The following is a 25,304-nucleotide window of genomic DNA, read 5'->3' on the forward strand; positions in this document are numbered from 1 at the left end:
ACCCCTTAAGGAACTTGGTTTACACATTCAGATTACCTACAGTACGAGCCCATCTTTCTGTACACACATATGCACAAACCTTTCACAACAGCGCACAGTGACATGCACATACTGTTCACAACCCCAGACCTCCCCATTCCAAGTACCATTGACTTTGCTTATTCACATAGTTCCATTCTAGGTTATGAGAATGATGATGATATCATGAGACGTTAGCTAACCCATCCCAATTTACACCGCTTGGCTGAACTAGGCTAATCTGCCTCATGCAACTTTAAAATTAGTTTTATGCTTCTGTGGATTGAAATAGGACGGGGGTATCAGATTGGACTCAAGACTCAGCCAGGAGGAAACCCTTACAAGGCTCACACGAGGGAATCCTGACTTATACTCAAGGGTTACATAGGCAGGTAGTTCTTTTAGCGATGGGCTAACAGGCTTAAAGGTGTATAACACAAGTGTAGTAATTATAGTCACAGTTACTGGGAAAAGCACAATAAAGTAAGTTTTAGAGTTCTTTAATTTCATTGGATGTCATGGCAAAAAAAGGGAAAAAACAGCGTGCTTGAGTGTTTTAATGGATGTAGAATGTTTTCACCTTTCCCAGTGGAAATTCTGCCCCACTCCTGTCTCATCAGATCTGTGTGTGTGTGTGTGTGTGTGTGTGTGTGTGTGTGTGTGTGTGTGTGTGTGTGAGTGTGTGTGAGTGGGGGATGCATACTCATGCATGCACTCATGTGTTGCCAGCTGGCAGAATGTAGGCCATAGAGGCACTGCTGCACCATGACATGCACTAATATGGATATGACCAAAATCCCATTCATTACAATACCACTCTGTGTGTTCACTCTCTCTCTCTGTGTCTTCCTCTCTGTCTCACTATATATGTGTCAGTCCTTTTATATTTTGTATTTCTTTCACACTGATTATCCATATGTTTGTGAAAATCCTTGAGCATTTACCCTGTCTTTTCCGTTTCACGCATCTCCCTCTTACCTGTATTTTTATTTTTATTCACTCCCCTCTATGACATTTTCTCTAGTCACTCTGGCTGTCTGTTAGTCCTCAGTCCATCTCTTATGTAACCTAAAACTGTGGCAGAATGCAAAAAGGCTTTTACTAATCAAACAATTTGATGTAGCACTAGCTACCAGCATATATAAGTCCGCAATTTGCAATATAATATATCATTAAGGGAAATTCTGCAATTACAGGAGTGAGTAGGAGCATACTGAGAGCTTGGCAGGCTCACCGTGTTCTTGTAATGGTTTGGATTCAGAGCTAATTTATAATTTTTGTTGCTTGTCATCATGTGTCTCTCGAACTACTCTCAAGCAATGGTGATATGTAGCATCATTCACTTTACATTTTAAGTGAGTTGAAACTTGATTTTAAGTCTTTGAATAGTTACAATTTTGTAAATTTCTACATTTTTTCTCCCCAAAAAGTACCATAATCTGTGTATTTTTTTCCTGTCCGTAAGCAAGACATTTGGTGACTATGAGGGGTTGAATATCTTATTTTGGGGAAACAGACTTTTTATAGTTTTCATGTCGAACCTGTGCCCTCATTGGGTGCTCAGGAGGAGTTGCCCAGTAGGAGCTGTAGTTAGTTGTGTTGTTTGTTGGTCGGTTTGTTTGTGTATTCTGTTTTTGTGCGGCGCTTCGGAGAATGTGGTAAGCAATGATTAGGCAGAATCTCAGAGCCCTAGGTGAAGGAGGTGCAGTTTGCACTCTTTCACCTGGCAACACAGTAAAAGTGTGAAATGGCTAAATGTAATGAAATTAACCCCAAAATGATCACCAATAACACGTTGTATATGCAAATTAAAGTTTTTATTTGTCCTAAATATGTTCAGACAGATTACATTATATACAGTGTTTGTCAATTTATCATGAGAAAACAATGTGTTAAGTTAAGCAAGTAAATGGGTAAAGAATAAGAGAGAAGTAAACTCTCTAAATATCACATTGTTACAAGCCATGCCAGACAGACTTTCCTATTGCATGTTTCAGACTCTGCTTCCATAACAAAACCTATCCGCTGAGCGCTGACAGCTAATTACAATGTAAGTCTACAATAAAAAGGCTGCCGTGTTAAGTTTGCTTAACATGAGTTGAGAGGCTGTGCATGAATGACAGCCAAACAGCATTTCTGAGATAATGAGTGACAGGGCAATTAGTGTTGATTCTCAGAACATATTTCTATATCATGTATTGGTTGAAGCCTTAAGCTACATTTGGTCATTTTGTACACTGCTCTTTTACCAGCGGTAATACTAACAATACAGGATACATGGATGATTGATCTAATTTGGAGTGTACTTAGACTTTTCAGTAGCTGTATAGAATAGAAATGTATCGGTACACTCATGTGGTCCATGTGTAGACTATTAAAACAGTAATAGAGAGGAAAATAAAAAATAAAAGTAGTTTTTAAATATATGTATATATTTTTTCAAATTTCCTCAAATGCTTGAAGCAGCAGAATAAATCTCTTTGGATAATCAGTGCTTAGCTTGGTACATAATTAATTACATATCGTTGGAGATTAAAAAGCACTTACGATATGGTATTAGTCTAGGTGGTCATTAGTCAATGTTATTGCCCAGCTGTGCATGTTTTTGCACAAGCATAATGTACTGTATATCTTTCTATGTCTGCATGTACTGATTGAAGAAAAATATCAGTGTTTGAGAAACTCACTTAGCTGTGCTTTATTGGCTTGCGTAGTGTGTTGGTGGAGACAAGTGACCCTCAGTGACATGTACGTGTGTGTGTTTTTGACCATGGCTAATGTATTTCCCTCCAACAAGCTTATGATGTGGGTCAGATGGTGTATATGCGTGAAAGCAAAAATAGCAGTATACCCATTGGGCTCATGCTTAAAAAGTGTGTCATCTGCATCATACGCACATACTTGTATCACTTTTCATAATAGATGAATAAAGTCCAGATGTACTATACAAACCCACACATTAACACTACTAGGCTATTCCAGATGGCAAGCCTGTAAATCAGCAGATTAAAATGTACACTATGTGATTAAGTTATATGCAAGGGGTTGGACATGGAGGGGTGGGGGGTGTTTTTATAATGTTAGGTTGCTCTGGTAAATACTGGCTGTGAAGCTGTGTGAGTGTGTGATCATGTGAGACAAAATGTGTTAAGTATATGTCTGACATGCCATGCATCTGATGCTCTGAGGGTAATATTGACCGCAGGCTTATATCCACCTGATCTGAAGTCAAGCATTTAACCCAACAGCCTACTGTACACTCTCGGCTCTGTGCTACTGTGTTTCTCCTTTGACATTGTCAACAATGTAAATCTCACATCTTCTTTTCCTTTCACAAAAATATAAACACATTTAAAAAGACGGTACATTTTGATGGATGACAATCACGATCATGGATTTCAATTAATTAAAAAAATACTAAAGCCTGTCTGACTGCTTATTGTGTTAGCATTAAATTGTAACATATATATTTCTCTGACTTGAACAATATACTCAACTAGAACAAACTTACTTACTTACTTGTAACAGGGGGTTTTGGTTAAGCGCCATACCTCAGTGATACGTTGCTTCTTCACCGCGGTAAGAAAACATCCATACCCTCACAGCCCTAGCCAAGTGTAGGCGCAGTCGCATTGTCTTAGCCCTAAGTCCTTATAAATTCTCCTTCATATCTTTCCTTGACCTCGTGACATTTTCCATCAAAGTCATTGAAAAGTGGTTGGGAAAAGACATAGGACATACTTTCTTTGACTATTCAACTGCAGCCCAAGTGTCATTAATAAAGTTAATGATGGATGAATTCTGTTTAGCTGCTTTAGTTTCAGGGTTCTGGTATTGTGCATGTTGGTTTACTGTCACAATGTCATGCTGTCATGTCTGCTGTAAGAAAGGCTTACTGTATGATGAGTGTAATCTTTCCAACCATACTTGACACAACATAGCTAATAGGTTATATGTTATGTTTTGCTCAAGATGTCTCTAAATTAGTAAATGAACCAGATAACTGAGATCAGAATCAGCACAAGAAGCCTGAACCTGAAACTCATTCAGTAAAAGGTCAGACAGTACTATCAGTCTCACATGAGCTGCATATTTAAAGAGAAAATATGTAATAGCATATAATTCTACAGTGGTGTGAAATCTTAAAGACCCTGAGCACACATGGCTGTGTTTTCAGTGGTTGTGGCTGTTTTGACCTAAGCATAATGCCCAGCTGACTACCATAGTTGAAACCAAAGTAGCCCCTTTTAAGTTGACAGAAAGATGTATCAATGTGTTGCTGTGATTCTCAATATATGCAGGACATGTTTCAGGAAATGAACAAGAAGGTGGTGGCAGACTGCAGGGACATGTTTACCGCTAGAGGGGTGAGGGGTGAATGGGAGGGGGACAAGCACTAGCCAGTCTCAGACAACCGAGAAGATAATCCAAAGAGAATGCAGCCACCTGTGCAATCCAAACTACTTGCATCACATGCATGAATTTCTTCAGACTGCAAACCTCCAAATAGCACTGTCTTTAATCTCCAGAGGGTGGACACTTCCAATGTGTTAGGGTCAGAGGCAATGAACCTAGACGGCTCAAAGTCGTCATGGACACAAAGTTAATTAAAACCATTTCCTGATGAGAAGACATTTTTAGCCTGCAGAAGATAGGCAGAACTAAGTGGGCACGACTGGAGGGTGTGTGACTGACAATAAGGGGCGCACTCATGTGGAAAACAAGCATGTTCCCATCCTGCCCAATTCAAGCGTCTCTTTTCTGCAAATATTCTCATGTGTCACAGCACATGTTGACAGTTCTGTGTAGGATGACACATCATTCTCATGCCAAGAACATCAGTACTGTGAAATATGTTGTATCTTATTTTGTCAAATTTGAGGGCATTTTACCATAGTGAAGTTGTCAACATTTTGTCAAGTAAAGAAAAAATAAATATTATGTCAGTGTGTCAAACGCAAAGGCATTAAGGCAGAATGCATGTGCATGCTAGTAATATTGATGATCTTGTCGGTAATTTCTCAATCGTTAGTTTGAAATAACATAGCCAAAGATGCTCCAGAGAAAATGCATAGCATTTCAACTATTTCTGTTATTATAATCAAATGTTGAACCTGATGATGGTTGAAGTTAATGATTTGATGCATTTAAAGGTACTATTTAGGCTGGATATGAAATTCTATCCCAGCCTTTGAGTATTTATATGCTTTTCAAATCCGTTTTACAATCTCCATCATGGACAATCCATGCAACACTTTGTGTCAGCAGACATAATCCTTTCTGGCTGTTCTGCCTCACTCAAGACAAACAGGAAATTAAATGTGTCTGTCACTACTATCCAGCTATCCTGATTGTGTAAAAGTCATCGCATTGTCTTGTTCCATGTGGCAGCATTCAATAAATGAGGCCGTTGTTTAGTGGTCACTGATGTTAGGCAGAGCATCTGTCATGCTTGTGCTGTATTTTAAATTGGAATGTTACTCTTGTGTCATTATTTGAAATGTATTCCGATTTGAGCTGATGGTGTGCAGAAATCTCATGCATTAACAAAATGCATTCCTCCCAGGGATCAAACTATGCGGTAAAAATGTATGGTACATTACCTGTGCATTCTTTTACAGCTAGAGTTTTGTATTACAATATTAATGTATGTCCTAGATCTGTGCTCTCCTTTTCATGACATAAAATGGTGGACTTAATCAATGCTTATTATGTTCAGTTTTTGTTGAGACTGTGTCAGAGCTGTGTTGATTCTTCTATGGTATTTTATTCTATAGTTTGTGGCGGTGTTGCCATTATATTGTAAATGTTCCTGTTATTTTCCCACTGGCAATGATAATGCTGATAATGTTGGTGTTTATGTTTACAATATTCACCATCTTAGATTAGCATGTTAGCTTGCTAATATTGACTAATTAGCACTAAACACACAGCTGTACAGTATAGCTGAGGCTGATGGGAATGTCAGAAATCTTGCAGGTACTTAGTCATAAACCAAAGTACTATGCGACATTTTTACTTGATGAAGGTGCAAGATGAAAAGTCAGGAGTTTAAAATATTCTAAGTCAGTCAGTCCAGTTGGTTAGGACATGACTTGTGTCCTGGAGATGGCAAGGTGGCAACAAAGGATTTAATAAATGTGTCAACACATAAATCGAAGTAACTCATTGATAGTTTAATTGCAACTAATGAGTGGTTGGCCTGGTGGATTTAGTGTATTATTCTGAAGGCCTACAGGGATCGTCTTCATCCATCAGTATTCCTACAAAGTTAATAAGTGTATTTGACCTCTGAAAATTGAGCACTTTGATCTACACACAACTATCCTGTTTGACTACACAAGCATGGAGATAATCCCTGTAGACTGTGGAATAATTTATTTTCTGAAAGTAATGGTAAATACTGGCTGTGAATCTGTGTGAGTGTGTGATCATGTGAGACAAAATGTGTTGTATATATATGTCTGACATGCCATGCATCTGATGCTCTGAGGCTAACATTGACCGCAGGCTTATATCCACCTGATCTGAAGTCAAGCATTTAACCTAATAGTAGCAGTGCTTCGCCTTCTGGGACTATAGTTCCCAGTATGTATACGGTTAGAAGATGGCTGTGTCTCATGTGACCTTGTTATTTGTACACGCTGTGACTATACAAATCACAAAATGTTGGCGTTATTTTGTCACTTATTGGGAGCAGACAGAGTTACGACACGCACAGAGATGAGAAGGGTATGTATGGACTTCTCTAACTCTGGGAGATACGGTGAATATGACAAAGTCCCAATACGTCGCGTGTTCCTTTTTTTTTTTTGGGGGCTTTTTCCCTTTATTAGACAGTGGATAGATATGAAAGGGGGAGAGAGATGGGGAATGACACGCAGCAAAGGGCAGCAGGTCGGATTCAAACCCTGCGCCGGTGCAGGACTCAGCCAACATGGGGCGAACGCTCTTACTGGGTGAGCTAGAGGCCGCCACGGTCGCGTGTTCCTTTAACCTTAACCAAGTGCTGCCAGTGCCTAAACATACAAATAAAAAGGTTTGATAATGCATTAGTCACTAAAGTCTATGAGTGAATATTATATTGCAAGATTGTACATTTTGGCAGACATCAAATGGAATACGTTATTAATGAACATTTTAATAATACGTTCAGTATTAACATCTTTGCAACCTACCAGATACAGTCAATAACATTTTATCATTACGTTAGTGAACAACGTAATCCGGTCTGCATTATGTTTTTACCCTGCCAATGTTTTCACCCTATTCCACTGATTGACAGCTGGGGCTAGTAATTCGCCAAGAAAGACAGAAATGCGCCAAGAAAATCATTAAAATGGAAGACTGCTGAAAACATGGATGTAAACAATGCACAATTTAAGACAATTTGAAAATCCGCTTTCCAGATGTGTTATCAAGAAGGAAATGCACTTATTACGTTTATAAGGCCTCAAGGATACACAGTGGTCAACATTAAATATAAACGCACCTTTAAGTCGTCATTGACTTGTATCTTGAAGGTGATGTTGGGAGTTAAGCCAGTCACAGTTGTGAAATTATTAGATATGTGATCAAATGTTATTTTGAATAATGTACAGGCCTACATGTTTGCACTGTTAATCCGGCATTATTACTAAATTAATGTTTTCCTTATGATTACCCATATTATTCATTATTTATTAATTTGTTGAACCAATATAGTCAAAAAATCTTGTAGCTCTGTTTACCGGAAACTATGCTGCACCAAGTGTGAGTCATGCTGCATTATTCAGACATCTGGTGGTTTGTACTGTATGTATGCAGTTGTTATGCTTTCATACTGTATGATCTTCTTCTTGTTGGTTTGTGTGTAGAAATAGACTTTTGCAGAAAGAGGTTGGCTGGTACACTGAGTCATGTTTTAAAACATTCCACTCTAGCTGTTTAATAAATCGAAGACTTTGCCCATCCATTGCCAAAAAGCTTTCCTATTGACTGTATTACTCTCTAAACCAGTCAAACAGTGGTAAAAAAGAAGATACAACAACAACAAGAGTAGAAGTGGGAGTGCTTTCAACTCACACCACATTTAAAATTTCATTTTAGTTTAGTTTACCACACATATTTATTACGTTTTGATACATCCATATTATCTACAATGTTATCAAATAAAAATAAAAATGTGTCTTTCATGGTAGCAATGACAAAATAAACTTGAACTTGATTTACTACTTAATAATTAATAAAAGGTGAAGTAATTATTTATATTTATTTACTTTTTGCCATAATTTAACTACTTCAGTGAGTTTTTTAGTAGCGTGCTTTGCTAAATTTAAACTGTCGGTGTGTAATGCTTACCTCGTCTGTCCACATCAGTTAATTTCCTTATATTATTTGTTGGTTCTTGGTGTCACCAATTAAAACAATAATTTCTTGAGATTTAAGGTCATCTTAAGAAACCCAAACATTGAAGTGGAGGGAATCTCCTCCCATCTTGGCTTTTCCAGCCTCTCCATCAAGTGTGTGTTTGTGGGTGACAGGAGGTGAAAAGAAGGGACTGCGTGTCAAGTGAGCGAGTGCTGCAATGAGGGACTCGGTAGAGTCAAGGGCTTTTTATGTTCTGGCAGATCTGAGACTGACTGACTCAACTGCAGAAGGCTGCCAACGCCTTCGGATTTTTGTTCTTTACCCTTGCCTTTGCACGCCACTTCTTGTTTTTCCCCCGTCTAGTTTCATTGTCTGTCTTTCTTTAATCTTCTCATTTTCTTATTCCCTTCTTTGAACTAAATTTTTTTTTTATTTGCTGAATTTCACTTGTGTATACTTTTCCCACTGTCCACTATTTCCATCTCTTATTGTGCCTCTTTCTTTCCCCCATTTTTATGTCAGTCATGTTGGATGTTTCTCGTTGCCATCTGCTCTGTGTCTTGCTCCTCTTATGTCCAGAGTTACTGATGTCTTACCCACACAAAAGGCTCCTCTGCTGGGCTTGACGCCAGCCAGGTTAGCCCATCTCTTTGCTGGACCCCTGGAGGTTTCAGATTCAAGTGACAGAAGCCTTATGCTTACCATGGCAACTGCAACTCTGGGATTGGGCCCTTTACTCTGGGGTTAAACTACTGTAAAAGGTTTCAGAGGAAATATAAACTGTGTCCAAAATGTTGAGGGATGCTTGATTTGTTTTGCATGAGGACTACAGATACATGTTAAAGCCTCCCTTACTCTCAAAAATGTGTTCATGTGCTTATTGTAAGATGTTTGAGCTTCACTGTGCAGAATGACGCTGTTTATAGTTTGACATTAGATGGCTGTTTTCATATTCATCTTCAGAAAGCGGAAAGTTTCTCTGTGCTCAGTTGCTCACCTTAAATCTGAGGTGAGGATTGTATCTACAAACGTGATTTTTTTTTTTAAACACTTTATTTGTACATTTCCAGTTATCACATAAAACAATCATATTCTCTATTTTACAAATAATCATAGAAAAACAATCCCAACAAGAGAAAGACAGAGACAGACCAAACCTAAAACCAACCTGACAGACTTGTCACAGACAACAGACGGACAAAAGATTAAAAAAAAGAAGAAAAATACAAACATGATTTTGTGACATTGCAACTAGTTTAGAAGCCAACAATGGTCCAATATGCAACTTGCACGCTCACGAAAGGCTTGTATCATGTGGACGCACTGACAGTTTTGTTATCATTACTTAGAATTCCTCATGGGGGTGGCAGAAACTACGCACTATAGCTTTAAGGCAATTTAACCTTTTATGAAAAACCATATCAGACGTAAACATTTTTTTTTAATGATTATTTTTGGGGCATTTTTAGGCCTTTTATTGACAGGACAGCTGAATAAATGAAAGGGGAGAGAGAGGGGGGAATGACATGCAGCAAAGGGCTGCAGGTCGGAGCTGAACCCGGGCCTGCTGTGTTGAGGAGCAAACCTCCATACACGGATGCCTGCTCCACCAACTGAGCTATCCGGGCGCCCAAAAAAAAAAGTATTTTTAAAATGTTTAAAATAATGTCTGGAGTTTTTAAGTTTTTGTTAATCTGCTAGGCGGTAAGGCTCTTGAATTGATTGACCTCTTGAAAGATCAATCATTAAGATTTAAAAAATAAAAAAGTCCTCCAAATTAAACAACCAAATACATTCTTTGAAACAGCACTCCTGATCGACACACTTAAGCGCTTTCTGATCTGATACCCATATCGATAGCACGGCATCATTAGTCAGTGCCTTCCAAAATACAAATAACTTATTGAAAAATAAATCCATTTTATGAACTGACATTGCTTTTGCTGGTTCAGGTTTGGTTAGGTTCAGGCACAAACATGACTTGGTTGGGGTTAAAACAAAAACACCTTGGTTTGGGTTACAATTACTACTTCGTTAACATTAGTGGACCTTTGTCATCATCGTTAAGAGAAACCAAGGAAACAAACACTAGTCTCCCGTGGCAAAGTCTTTCATTTTGTTGAGCCACCCAACCATCCTAACCTCCTCTCTAGGCAGACCTTTTGGCTCTATAATAACGTCACCCAACTTCCTCCTTGTTTCCCAATGGACGAGTCATAATTACTATGGCTGCTAGAGGACATCGTCACTTGAACATAAACATATGTTGTTATGGGGTATTAACGAAATGACTAATGCTGTCGTTTTTCTTGGGAGGACAGACTCTTACAAATGCATGTTTTACTGTCACGCTTGGTGTGGTCCTTAATTTATTATAACTTCCTAGTCAAAAGAATATAATGATTTTGAAAGACATCTTGCAGCTTCCATTTCATGCAGCAGTAATGGCATAATAGATGTTGTCTTGCTATGATGTTTTACTCAGAATAAGTGTGATAGAGTTTAATTGTGAAGTGTTGCACCAAGCATATTTAAAAACAATATACGTGACTCTGTAATGCAGTGTTAAAAATATCTTACTTTAAAGCTACTTAAGTAGACATTTCAAGCTATGTGTGCGTATACAATGTGATTATTCCAACGTTTTGTGAGGTTAACAGAAGGGTACTTATCCGCTTATACTCTTTGGCTCATGTTGGGGCTGTTTTGACTTGGTTGGCAGAGTTTGGAAAATAACATTTCACAGTCTGGGGTAGGATAATTTCTCTCCCATGGTGATAGAGGTATGTGTGATGGACGAGTATAGAAAAGAGAGGAGTAAGAGGAAGGAGAGAAATATCAAACAGAAGGAGGTAGTGGTTGGAGTTGGGACAGTGGGGTTGCTGTGTGTGAAGTTTAAGAGACGGAAAGGCAAAGAAGAAGGAAAGATGTATATATTAAGTGAACGATATAAACAAAAGGAAATGTAGAAAGAAAGGGAGAGAGATAGAAAGAGAGGGAGATCTGTATTGTGGCCCAATGCTGAATGCTGCCTTTATGAGCAATAGTTAAAAGGACACTGAGGCGTGAGTCCCTGTAACCATAGCAACCTCCCAGGAGCCCTGTGACGGACGGATAATAGAGTGAGAGAGGAGTTCCTTTTCTCTTCTTCACCCGTCCCTCCTCCCTCCTTCCCTTCTGCTCACTTGTTCTCACTTCCACTTTTCTCTTGGGCAGTTTGTTGGATCCTCGCATCTTGACTCGGCTGGCCGTTTTTTTTGCCTTTTATGTGCGGTCTGAAGTTTAAATCCCAGCCCAGAAAAAGGCTGCTCCAGACAACTGTTGCCATAATTGCTTGTTGTTATCTTTCTGAGTCACTTTTATGGACTCTCAGAACTATTTGAGGACTTTATTTTTGTGCATCCAGAAGGCTGTTTTGTTTTGGAACTGAGAGAAATGTGCTCCAGAGGCACTGTCTCAGCCCGTGATTCCTTTGTCTACATTTCAGAGGCTGTGCTGTCAAACCATGGTGCTGCCCCCGAGACCAATCGCCCTGAGAATATGCAATGCTTAACAGTAAGTATATTCAAACCTTATTTACTTTGTGTGTGTGTGTGTGTGTGTGTGTGTGTGTGTGCGCATGTGCAACAGAAATATTTTGTAAGTTTAATAGAGTGTGCGCACGTGTGTACATACAGTAAATATTAACTCTATTGCTGTAATTGTTTATTGGATGTTCTTCTCTATACAGGTGCATAATGTATTTATTTCTGTGATTGCTGGTAGTTTGTGTGTGCCCTTATGTGTTTTTATTTAATGTGTTTGCATGTGCGTGCACAATGAATATATAGGCCTGTTCGATGAATATACAAAGTAGTTGACCCGTGACATTGCACCATGTCCAACATACTCATCATGCATAAAAATGCCTTCAGTAAGATGTTTACTGCATGACTTCCATGTTACACATTCTCAGCAACCATGGCAACTAATTGAATCATGCGTTCGAGCTTTGAGCAGTGAATGGAGCAAGATGTCATTTCTTGAAAGACAATATTTGTCAAAAGGCTTACTTGCATGCGAGTCGCATGTTGAGCAGAATGATGGTTTGTCATGTGAAAGGGGAAAAGAGAACTGTGTAGTTGGATGTGAAGCCAGTTTTTCTTATCTGCTAATGGAAATCACAAACTCTTCCTGTGTCGTCCTCTCTCTCATCCTTTACATCTTATAGATTCTTAGTTATCTCTTAATGTTTCAAGTTTATCTTCTCATACTGTATAGTAGCAATGAAGTCGTTAAAAATGAACGAGGAAGACCACTTAAACTGTTCACAGAGACACAGGATCATGACTGGTATAGGAAACAGTGATTATTTAATTCAGTATTTCATTGACTACAGTAGCAATACTGACAACAACAACAGGAACAGAAACATATTTAAAGACCTTTTGGGTTTGGGACCAACCCATAATGGACCTGCAAAAGTACAGTTCTCCTGTTTTCCCCCTATTTGGAGTGCTCAGTCCCCTATGCTCTGCAGTCCTTGCCACTGCTTACCCTTCTGTACTGTTGGCCTTGGGAGGGGTGACATATGGTTTTGCCAGCACCTTCTTTGCACTTCTTGTACTGTACAGAAAATAGGGATGTGTTTTTAAACTTTGGCTAGAATAATGAAACTTAAAAAAACTGATTTTGTGCCCTTTCTGAAGAGCAAAACATTAATCACTGGATTAAAATAAAAATTTCTTTGATTACTGTATGCAGACCTGAAGAAATCAACATTTAAATACTACGTTGTTAATGTCATACAGAGAAACAAACATATTGATATTTACATATTACTGCTGGCAGAAGAGGGCCTCTTTCGTCCCTGAGTCAATTGACCCTTCTTCCAGAGTCACACCAGAGATACGATTGTTGGCTATGAATGCTGCATCTTTTTGCGTGCTTTTGTTCACACTATAGCTGTGGGGGGGATGATGTATTCCTCCATGGCTTACTAATCCAACTCGATCCTGAGTTGGTACATTTTGTAGCGTGACTTTCAGGAAACATGTACTCTGGTTCCTTATCCCACACAATACCAATAGGGATAATACTTTAGTAATGTTTTACAGTTTATGATGCATGTGTGACAGTGGCTGTATTTAGATAGCACAAGCAGCCCTTATTGAAATCAAAGGGGAAAAGCCAGCTGGCACATATTGGCATCTTGAATCCTCCTTTCATGTGTGATTCTGTGATGCATCACGTCTGTAATGTCAGGTACTTATATAGATGATACTTTTAAGTGGAGGTGCTGCAGTGTATGGAGCAGGCTTGATGCAAAAAGAAGACAGTACACAAGCACTTGAAAAGAAGCATATTAAATAGCTTTCAATCCAACACACTCTTTGCTGATTTGTCTACAGCATATTGTCAGAAGACAGCACAGCACTTCAGCATAAGCAGTAGCCTAATAAAACATAGTGACAGAACATAAGCACAGAGACAGTGGAAACCACAACCATACAGGGCCTGGCCGTCTACCATAAGAGAAGAAGAGTGTGAGACTTTTTCTATGTTAAAAGAAGACTTTAATATTTCCCTAGCTTTAACCAAGTGCTTTATAAATTCTTCCCATGTATATTATCATATAAGTTTATGTGTAGGAAAAGGTGTACACGTGTTTTTTTCTGGCTCCTGGAGTGACTGAAAGTTAGGCCTATCCAGCAGATCAGTATGTCATTTAAATATATCTGTTGCTTTTGAAACACTCCAGGATGGGACCTCTGTGGAAAGCAGTGGTCATATGGAGTTAATGTAGCTAATAAGCTTGACTGGAAAGGACTGGACAGATAAGCTTCACTTTACATTCACCTTTCACAAACTCTTCCTCTTTTGACACATAATGCAGGTCGTGCACACACACAGAAACACAAGTTAGGGTTAACTTACTTACCCTACAAAGTAGTGGCACTACATTTGACCCTATGCCTTTAAGTGCTTTGTGTACCTGATACACTGTACTTGGCACAGTTTATCACAAGCTAAATGTTTAGTTTCTGTAACTGCAACATTGCTGTCAGAACAACAATCTGGCATCCAGTATAGGAAGAGTTTGAGCAGCTTTTGAAGTCACGTGGAAGGTGAAGAGGGCAGTAATGATGTGGCGCAGCATTGAGATGGAAAACTTTTACATCCGTATTTGTGAATGCTCCTTTCCTTTCTCCTTCCTCTCCACTCCCTCCCCTCCCCTCTCGTTCTTGTTCTCCCTCTTCCTCTTTATCTCCGGGGGAATCAGAGTAACAGATGATTGTGCGGTTTGTGTGGGACGGTCTCAGGGGAGAGTTAAAGGAGTGGGGGGGAAACACATTCACGGACTAAATTAGGGGAGAATGGAAAACCTTTTAGACTTTCTCTTCTTTTTTGTACCCGTTTTCTATTGCCTTGTCCTAGCTCGCTTCAAGACCGCTGCATATTTTCTCCTTCACTGTTGTGGCGTCCTTCTCTCTGTTCCCTTTCTTTTCCTCTTCTGTCACTCCATGGTCATCACCCCCACTACACAAAGAGCTCTGTGGTATCATTAACTGTCCACTCTTTACCTACTTAAACATTTTTCGGTGTTTGATGATGGCCTTACACATGAATAATTTCAGTGATTTACACGGAGCTCATTGAAGGTTTTAAACCCTTCAGATGTTGGTGAAGATAATACTTGATATCTACAAAGGAATGTCCCTCAGAAAACCACAAGGCTATTTCAAGAATATTTTCCTTTACACTAACTACACTTTTAAAACCTTCCCCTTGCTTTTTAAATAATGTAGACAGACATTTTTTGGCATTTAGGATAAATACCAGTCATAGGTTAGTCAATGGAGTGATTTTGTGATGTGACATATTGTGGCTTATAATCAGTGTGATGTTTAAAGAAACTTTGTCTTTTAAAAAAAGAAATCAAGTATAATGCCTTTTTGATAGAATCAAAGGACTTCCTTATTAGAAAATGCCATTGTGTATGTTATTTTGATTTATAGGCATTTCCAGTCCACAGTAGGTTCACTTTATTTGTCAAAGTCAAAGTAAACACAGATATGTTGTTGTTGTTTAGAAAGTATTATTAAATGTTTGAGTATTTCCAAGTGTAAGTATGAGAAAATTACTGTTTACTCGCTTTATAACATTGAGCACCCAAACCAGAGATTAAAGACTTAACATGCAGCATAACAAGAATTCATCTCCACAGTCGCCATGTCAGCATTCAGCAATTATGTTTACAGGCCACAAAAATTGGCAGGGAGCAGAGAGTTCATGAATATTAACAATAGTTGCACCCCAGACAATGTGTCCCCCTGCATCACTTTGCTTGTCAGATAGCATTAGCTCTGAAATCGTCTCGTGAAAATGGGTCTGACATTTCTGTCTGACGGGAAAGATGGAAAGGAAGGGTGAGGTGAGCTAAAAAGAGGACAGAGAAGTTAGATTTTCTGGCTGGCGTCTCAAAATAAATGAAGAATGCTTGGTTTTATTGCCAGAACTTATCCCTTTGTCCAGTATTTTAGGCCCTTGGCCTGGCTGCTTTTAACCCTCATATGTTCTCTGCTAGATGCAGGATGTATGAATGAAAATCCTTGCCCCTTGCTGCTCTGCACCAACTTTTAATTTGAAAGAAGTTACAGCCCAAACCACATCTACCCTAGATGAGATACACATAGCTACAGTTGTGTTTATCACATTGTATGAACTGTCGTGACTCAGGTGGGAGAGTGAGTCATTTATTAATCTTGATCCCCCCCCACCTACTGCCTACATATTGTCCTGTTCCAGATGAGCAAGCAAGTGCCTTGCATTACAGGTCTGCTACCAATGATGTGTTAGAGTGTGTCTTGGGGATTCATATTTTTTCACGAAAATTAGACATTTTCTGTTTCGGAAGCAGAAGCACACTATCCCAGAAATCCTGAGAAATTCACTTGTTTTTAAGCTATAACTTCAGCTACAGTCAAAACAAATCACATCATATTTCAAGTAACACTAAATGCAACAAGAAGAAATATGCATAATAGTTTATGCAAAAGAACACCCTTTATCTTTATCAACATTAGAATGAACATACATAAACTTCACATGCAGCTTCAAGGGATATGAAATGCCAAGTTCATCACTCTGATCTGTCTGCTGAGAACAGCCTCATGGAAGTGATATTTGACAAATTTTCATTGTATATACAAAAACAATTCATTAAAGCAAGTAATTTGTCGTTTTTAAAGTCATTCTAAATACCTTGAATGTATTCCATATTCTGTTAGAGTTCAGAGGCTGCTGGTGCGTGCTGACCTGGATTCCACCGGGTTCCACCGGTTCCTGAAGTATATTTTGTACATACCATCCTATTTGGTTTATGCATAGTTTGTAACAATTTTTTTCCCATTTTACTGTTATTATATTTCTTGGGAAACGGGAAATAGTTTGGATGTGTATTCTCGGGAATCCCTTTCTCCTCGATTAAACCTATAGGGCCCTATTTTAACGATCTGAAACGCAAGTATCAAACGCAAAACGCAAGTAACTTTGTGGGCGGATCTCGGGCGCTATTGCTATTATACCGGCGGGATAAATGAATCTTGCGCCCGACGCAAATCTAAAATGGGTTGGTCTGAAGTAGCTAGGTGTGGTTTGGGCATAACGTGCAATAAACCAATCAGAGCGTCATCTCACATTCCCTTTAAGAGCAGGCGCGCTTGTTCCATGGCGGATTGCTATTATGACGGCGGATTTGCCTGGCGCACGCTAGCGGGAGCTGTCCGGGATGCGGCAAAGTAATAAATGCCCGGGTGGCGATGTTGCTGCGGCCTCTCGGGTGCATCTCCTCAAGTCCACCCGCTCCACCAGGAGACCCTCAAGTGTCCAATCCTGCCGTAGTTCAACATCACACAACACATCTCCTTAAGTCCTCTAATATTTCCTCATTTATGTCATTAACACATTCATGATTCATGGAAATGTGTAAAACACAACAAGCCACAAAGAATGCTGCGACTTTTTGAGGACTGTACTGTGAAGTGCCTCCTGACCTATCCAAACACCTGAAGCCCATTTTCAGTAATATTTTTCCTTGTAATTATGTATGGTTTGCAAAAATGGGAACTTCTGCGTCCATATAGATGTGAGAAGCAAAGTGTATGTGCATTGTGCACATGCTACATTATGGCCAAGCATGCGCCCCTAAAATAGCATCTGAATAATGCGCCACTGACTTAAAGTGATGGTTCGGAGTAATTTCACCTTAGGGTCCTTTGCACCATGACCTCGAGCCAAACACCCCCCCAGAAGCTTTCTTCACCCGGGTCTAACATTGGGAGAGTTAGCGTAGAGTAGCGTTATCAGCTATATAGCTTAGCGCAGGGGCTAATGGACCCAGTGATGTATCTCGTAAATGACCCCACTAATAATGCCCGAAAAGATACCAAACTTCTACACTAGTACAAATAGGTTATGTACTCATGAAACGATGGATTGTAAAGTTTGTAAGTACACCAGAAGTGTATGTAAATAACACTTGCCTTCTGGCTTCTGCTCTCTGCTGTTGTTGTTGTTGTTGCTGCTGCTGGCAGTTAGACGAGTGCTTAGGGCCGTCTACAAATTACAACACCGAAAAGAGATGCAACAAAAATATTTATTAATTTAATGATTAAATAAGGTAATGTCTCCAAACTTACCTCAATTATAACTTGTCTCCTGCTAGTTATACTACAGCACTTACTTTAAAAAAAAAGTTAAATTAATAAATATTTTTGTTGCATCTCTTTTCGGTGTTGTAATTTGGTGCCCGGTACTAAGCCTTACTACTACCGTTAAATAGCAGCAGCAGCAGCGAGACAAGAAGCCAGCAGGCAAGGGTTATTTACATACACTTCACATACAAACTTTCCAATCCATCGTTTTATGAGTGCATAACCTATTTGTACTAGTGTAGAAGTTTGGTATCATTTCGGGCATTATTAGTGGGGTCAATTACAAGATACAGCACTGGATCCATTAGCCCCTGCGCTAAGCTATTCAGCTGATAACGCTACTCTACGCTAACTCTCCCAATGTTCGACCCAGCTGAAAAAAGCTTCTGGGGGGGTGTTTGGCTAGAGGTCATGGTGCAAAGGATCCTAGGGTGAAATTACTCCGAACCATTACTTTAAGACTAGTGCCACTGACTTTAGACTAGGTTTTTCCTGGTCTGTGGCGGAATTGTTTTCTGAAACTGCAAAATAGCACCAGGGAACGTTTGCGCCTGAACACGCCTGCTCTTTTCGCTGAACCGCCCCCGGGAGCGCAAGTTCATTCCCTAATTTACCGACCTGTGTCTGTGGAGGGAAAAGTCCGCTGTGCGAGATAGGGCCCATAGTGTGTATGATTTGGTAAATTAGAGGCTTTTAAATACCTTTATATACCTATAGATGGCAATGTTGGTATGTTGGCTGGTTGATCTGCGGTCCTGAACATCTCAACAACTTGCCATACATTTTTGGATGAATCCTAATAACTTTGATAATACCCTGACTTTTCCTCAAGCACCGTCATGAGGTTAACATTTGTGGTTCGGAATAAAATGTTACATACACTACTACATAACTATTTGGATGGATGGTCTTGAGATTAGATACAGACGTATGCGAACGGAAATCAGTTCATTACAGCCCAATGATGGATCAACATATTTTGTAATATACATAAAGGTTTTGATCTGATTTGAATGTCACTATTTTGCATAAGCAGGGGCGGTGTTACTGTAACTATTAGAAGGATAATCATGTACATTTACACTCATTTTAATCGACAGAGACACAGGTCTACGTCTTCGTCACTGTCTGGTATTTCAACATCAAGTGCAAGTGGATTAAAAGATATTCATGAGAAATTCAATGTAAATGAGTTAAAGCGCCCATATTATGCTCATTTTCAGGTTCATAACTGTATTTTAAGGTTTTACCAGAATAGGTTTACATGGTTTAATTTTCAAAAAATACCATATTGTTGTTGTACTGCACAGCTCTCTCTCACTGCTGCAGATCCTCTTTTCACCTGGTTTCTGTTTTAGCTACAGAGTGAGACCTCTTTTCATCTTCTTCTTCTGTACTATCTTTGATTGCACTCGCACATGCTCAGTAGCTCAGATGTAGAGCATGTCAGCTAGCTAACTCTAGAGACAGTAAAAGAAAGCCTGTTTCTCCAACTTTGGTCAGTTACAAGGCAGGATTAGCTGGGAGACTTCAAAATGAGGGCGCACATGTAAGTAGTTCTTTTGTAGATTAGGGTGAACTTGTGTGTGTTGTAGCAGTGCTTTGCTATTGAGAACGACGTAGCATGCTAGTGTTAGCATTATCGTTAGCATGCTAATGCTAACGGTTAGCATGCTAACGAGCTAACGGTTATGGTTAGCCAGCTCATTTCGGACTGTGATGTCACAGTCCGAGCCGATTTTGAACAGTTCACTAGGAGACTGAAAGCAGGACACATTCAGAAACTGTATCTCACTCAAAACAGCATGGATGGATTTTTTTCAAAGTTTGTATGTGTGTGGAAGCACCAGAGGCACACAAGAACACCCCAAATCCCAGAAAAAGTGATTTTTTCATAATATGGGCACTTTAAGAACATGTAAGAAAAGATGAGGGATGAGTTTAGAACCATGCTATCATGACAAAGAACAATGTGATCACTGCAAAGATTCAGCATTTTAATGAGGGGATCGCAGAGCAATTTTCTCCTGGTAAAGAAACAGCCACCAGGTTTTCGCCTCTGCCATGATTAGCATTGATAATGTTTCATGTAATTGATGTGTTTGGGATAATCATCATTCAAAATGTATTTCATGGGTTCATATTGTTGCATATCACATTGTAGTACTGTATCTCAGCTAGGATAAAAAAGGGAGGATTGATAGGTTGGATATTTCAGCATACATGTTTCAAGTGTATTGCATATCTTGTATGTAGGGTACTACACAAGAAGGTTAGTCTGGGGACAACCTTCACCCACAGGAATAGATTGGAATGTGTGAATCTATTAGGAGCATCTGCCATAAAAGGTGTAGTTTGAAAGGAACTGTTCCACAGAAATAGATAGCTTGGATTGTGTGAGGACAAAAAGTATAAAGGAGGAGTTATTTTGATGTTCGTAGAGACACTATGGGTACATGCTCATAGGAGTGTGTACACATGGTTATCTTCCTTTCTAGGAGAGAAATCTTGGCATATACATTTGGTGCATGTCAGCTATTCTCCCTTTTATGAAAGTTTGTTTGTTGTATGAATAAAGCTGCATTAGTCTGAACTCATTGTACTCAGCATTTGTTAAAGTCTTCATCTCATTTCCAGATATTTCCCCATATATCACTAAGGATAAAGTATAACCACTTGATTAGTGATCCCTTGACTGTTTATCTAGCGCCCTCATAAGTTCAAATTTCTAACATTTCTAACAAGAACAAATACCTGCCAAACTAATGACTTTCTGGTCAGCCTAGGTTGGTCTTCAGTTCTAATTAGCAAATGTTAGCCTGCTAACTTGCTAAACTAATATGATGAACATGCAAGCCGATATATTTACAGTGTTCAGCAGATGTTAGCATTGTCTTTGTGAGCATGTTAGCATGCTGACATTATCAGTTAGTTCAAAGCTTTACTTTGCCTAAATGATCCTGCTAGAGCCGCTTTGTAGAGTCTTAGATTTTGACAATTTCTGCGCATTAGTCTCACACTGTTTTACTGTTTATATTTCTAGTCTCTCATTAGTCTCATTAGTTTGTCATTGACATGTAAAGTACTTCGAAGTGCATTAAACTGTGCATTTTGCAATTTAATTGATTTGACTCATAGATTTATGCTAAACTTAATTTGAATTTGTAGAAGGTTAAAGCCATGGCGCGCTCTGTTAGGTCTGTAGTCATCTCACTGTCTCATAATATGCACAGTGTCACCTTCAAAATCTTGTCATTTTAAACTCATATGCTGAGCTTCCACAGTTTGGATTTTAAGTACAACCTTGGCTGTGACCTTGAACTTGGCCTTAGACCCATACTGTTTTGGAAGATGCCTCTTCCTTTGATAGCTGTCTATTCAGGTCAGAATGAGAGAGAGAGAGAGACAGAGGGAGAGCAACAGAGAGAGAGAGAGAGAGAGAGAGAGATCCCACACTACTAAACACCAGATTGGCCTTGTCTGGCTCTTAGACAAGCTTTTCAAACTCTTCTTTCACTCCTCTCCCTAAGACATGCTTTCTTCTCTCCCTTTCTTCTCTCCCTCTAATCCGTCCTTCTGCCTTTTTAGAGGTGAACAGTGCAGCATGAAAGAGAGAGAAAGTGTTTTTTGTGTGCTTGACGGGTAACCCTCGCCCTTTTGAAAAGGCAAACAGGGAAAAGCTGCCATTACTACTGGCGTGAAGGGATCTTAAGACAACGGCCTTTTCTGCCACTTTAATAGCATTGTAAAGACTAGTGCAGCATCACTCCTCTTTCACCCCTCTCTTTCTCTGTCACTTCTCTGTCCATGTTTCATTTCATGAGCCAGACATCCAAATGCTAAAAAGGAAGAGGCAAGCTGGGAATTAATGAGGTTGCTAGGGGTTAGACTGGCCACTGTTTTAGCTGTAATTTAACAGGCCTTTAATGTACTGCTGCTGAAGTGTTTGTTGTTACTTTTTGCCGATTTTCCCAGGCATATGGATATTGAAAACAAAATAAAAGTAATGTTTGGATAACTGGAAGAGTAGGGGAGGTTGTCAGAGGTTGCAGACCTGTGAATTTCCGTACCGTGTGGTTGGGGGGGAAAAGGAGCAGCTGAAAGGAAAAGCAGAGGAAATATGGAAGTTGAAAACATAACAAACATGCATAATGTCTGGATGGATATTGCAGTGTGGGAGCGAAGGTGGAAAGATTCTGATGAGGTGTGAACACTGATTGAGGCATGTGTGAGTTAAGTATGTTCCAAAACAATGCTGCTGTCATTCTCTTTTGTTGGGAAATGTGGTCATTTAAAACTAGACCCAAGTCGTAAGCAATCAGAAACATTTCCGTGTACAGTGCCATTATGGTCTAGAGTTGAAGTCCACTTTTATAAGTTTGTAGTCAGACCTGCCCAACCACTCCTATAAAAATCCTTCCTTTTCTCCCTGTCTCACTCTTGCCACCTATATTAGTCACTACAGTGTATATTTGCAAAAGACTGAGAGCTATAGCACCTCTCACAGCTTCATAGTGTGGACTCAGGAAGCAAACTAGCCTTATCGGGGGCAGACACACAAAGCTGTCCTGGCTGCGGGGTGGCGAGGTATGCGTAAGTGCATGGGGGGGGTGTGCATGAGTATGTGTGTGTGTGTGTGGGGGGAGGTGGTGGTGGGAGCCACTTCCTCCTATTCTTCTGCTGTTGAAGAGTTCCCATGAGCGCCCCTGCCAGGAGCTACAGTGTGGCCTGAGCAGGCCGAGCCAGCGCCAGTCTCGCCTACATGACGCCGCCCCACACTCTCACACAGCTGATCTCAGGGGCTACTGCGACTGCTGCAGTTCACGCCACAGAGCAAGAAGCTGGACAGTGTGTTACGGGATAGAACCAATGCAAGAAGAGAAGAGAGCGAAGAAAAGTTGAAGGAAAGACTGATTGAACTGAAGTTTTTAAAAGAGCCAAGAGGAAGACATGAAGTTGTGGATGAAATGACAGGTACAGACTCATAAACACATGCACACAGGAATGTGCATTAATGACTGGAGTCGTTATTAAGGAACCTTGGATGGATAACAGTGCAGCTGGAGGTCAGTGGCAGAGTGACCCCAATTTTACAGAAAGGACTGTTAACAAGAAAATTGAATCTAGACTAATTTGCGGTAAGGGGCCAATTTGGCTGAAAAAAGTCTCCAAGGACACATTTTTGTTACACTTGACAGATTCCTGTCTTTTTTCCAGCAAGGTGAGGCACAATATTATTATCTAGAGTCACAACTCAACTGGACTGTCACCTGGAAACTGGAAATTTTGAACACTGCAAGAATAAAGCCCCCACCAGCCACTCTTTGGGCAGCTGTCACTGTTGAGATGATTCATAACACACTTAAGTCCACCCAGCCATCGGAGCACAGCCCCAGGAGAACACACTCAGCCGCACAGAGGAAGCTGTGGAGATACTCGGGCTGCAGAGGGGCCAGCCAGGTGGAATGTCACCGTCGCAGTGTGTGTGTGCTGGCTGCAGACTTGAACGCTGGAGGAGAAGGAGGAAGAGGAGGTAGTGGAGGTGTGATGCACACTATCCACGGGCTGTGCCACCTCTGCATCGGATGTAGGCTGCCTCAGGTGTGTCTGTGTTACAGAGTAAAGGGAGCGGAGGGAGGAAGAGAGGGGGCTGTATCTGGTGTACAGCATCAACCTATGATTGTGAACGAGAAACTGGGATAATGAAAGACAAGTTTGACCGTTACAATCTCTGATCAGGGCTTTCATAATTAATTTGCAAAAGAAGAATTAAATTCCATAATTTATTCAGCCACAACACTATTGCCAGCTGTTGAACTGTCTAAAACAAAAGCAGTATGCAAAACATTGATGTGGTAATATATTTGTCTGCACACTATCAAACCCTGATATTTTGCCATTACTGTACTTAAGAAAATGCACTTTCAACTGCATGTCCAAAATATCCGGAAAGGAATAATTGGCTGTAAGGGATGTGTGTTTCTTGAGAGGGGAGAACAAGCTTTCTGGCTTTTACATTATTTATTATACACATCCACAGAGAAGGATAGCAGGAGTGGAGGAAAGGAGAAGCATATTTGCTATGATATGAACTGATGCCACTCTCCTTACATAAGCCACTTTATGTACATCTGAATTGCACATTAGAACATTAAGGAAAGCCAATAAAATTAAACAGAATATAATGTAATTGACTGGGGTGGAAAAGAATATAAACATACAACATGTGTGTATATTTTCAAAAGGATAACAAAATGAAGATTGGGCTTACATGACAAAAATACAGCATGACAATTTAGTCGTGTGTGTGTGTGTGTGTGTGTGTGTGTGTGTGTGTGTGTGTGTGTGTGTGTGTGTGTGTGTGGAAAGCAGACACGACATGTACTCTCATCATCAGAGACTGGCTGCAGGGAACTTTTCCTATTAATTTATATTCATTCATTTTCAGTAATACATATTGTGATTGATGCACTGTAGAAAACAAATACTCACTTAAAAGAACATTCATACTGATTTCTTGCATTATTCCCAGGCTAGTCTTCTCCTTTCTCTTCAAGTTTGAAAATAACCCCTCTGCTTTCATTTAGAAGTGGAAAAGGGCCATGGGACTGCCTCTCCCTGGCAGACCAGAGGAGTCCAAGTGGTTGGACTCAACTATGCTTACAAATTTAATTAACAGTGTAAAGGCTCTGGAGTTTGGATGAATTGGTTCAAATTAGGCAGCTCTGAGAGTTCCCCTAAAAAGGACACAATGTCTGAAACAGATTTTGTTAAAAACACAGACATAGATAAATACGTAGACACGAGATGGATGAGGCGTGATAGATCAATGTCTCTTTCACTTCTGTTAATTTTGAGTCACTGTCTTTGCGTCTTTAATATTTTCTCTCACATATTAAATCTCAAGCTCATCTCAATATTTGTGACTGTTTGTTGTTTGTCTTCCTTAATTCCAGTGAATTTTTTTTTGTCATACCATCTGTTCTTCTATTTGTCTTTGTCATCTGCTCTGAGTCACGTCCCACTGCCCTATTTACCACTATTTATTCTATCTTTTCTATCCCTGTTTTCATCTTTCTTCCCCTTCAGTCAGGTTCTAATTTTCAAATGTTTCTGTATATCTCTCCATTCCTTTCTCTATTGTCATAGCCAGGCTTGATGATGACTAGGTTATATACAGTACGACTATACAGATATATACTGTATAACATGTTAATCAAGTTTCAGACACGTCAAGGAGGG

At 39.7% G+C, this 25,304-nt stretch overlaps 1 protein-coding gene across 4 annotated transcripts in view; it reads left to right on the top strand.

Moving 5' to 3' along the window:
• rgs3a (regulator of G protein signaling 3a) overlaps window positions 1-25,304 on the top strand; it is a 148,115-nt gene that overhangs the window by 19,002 nt on the left and 103,809 nt on the right. For 3 of the 4 annotated variants that reach the window (XM_039779981.1, XM_039779982.1, XM_039779984.1), the window contains one exon: window positions 11,855-11,922. In XM_039779981.1, coding sequence (XP_039635915.1) covers window positions 11,855-11,922 — 68 coding nt within the window. Of the gene's footprint in view, window positions 1-11,854; window positions 11,923-22,794; window positions 23,664-25,304 lie in introns of those variants that run through there. The other variant, XM_039779983.1, reaches the window with a different exon arrangement.

This window comes from Perca fluviatilis, chromosome 17, assembly GCF_010015445.1.
Source record: "Perca fluviatilis chromosome 17, GENO_Pfluv_1.0, whole genome shotgun sequence".
Classification (NCBI taxonomy): Eukaryota; Metazoa; Chordata; class Actinopteri; order Perciformes; family Percidae; genus Perca; species Perca fluviatilis.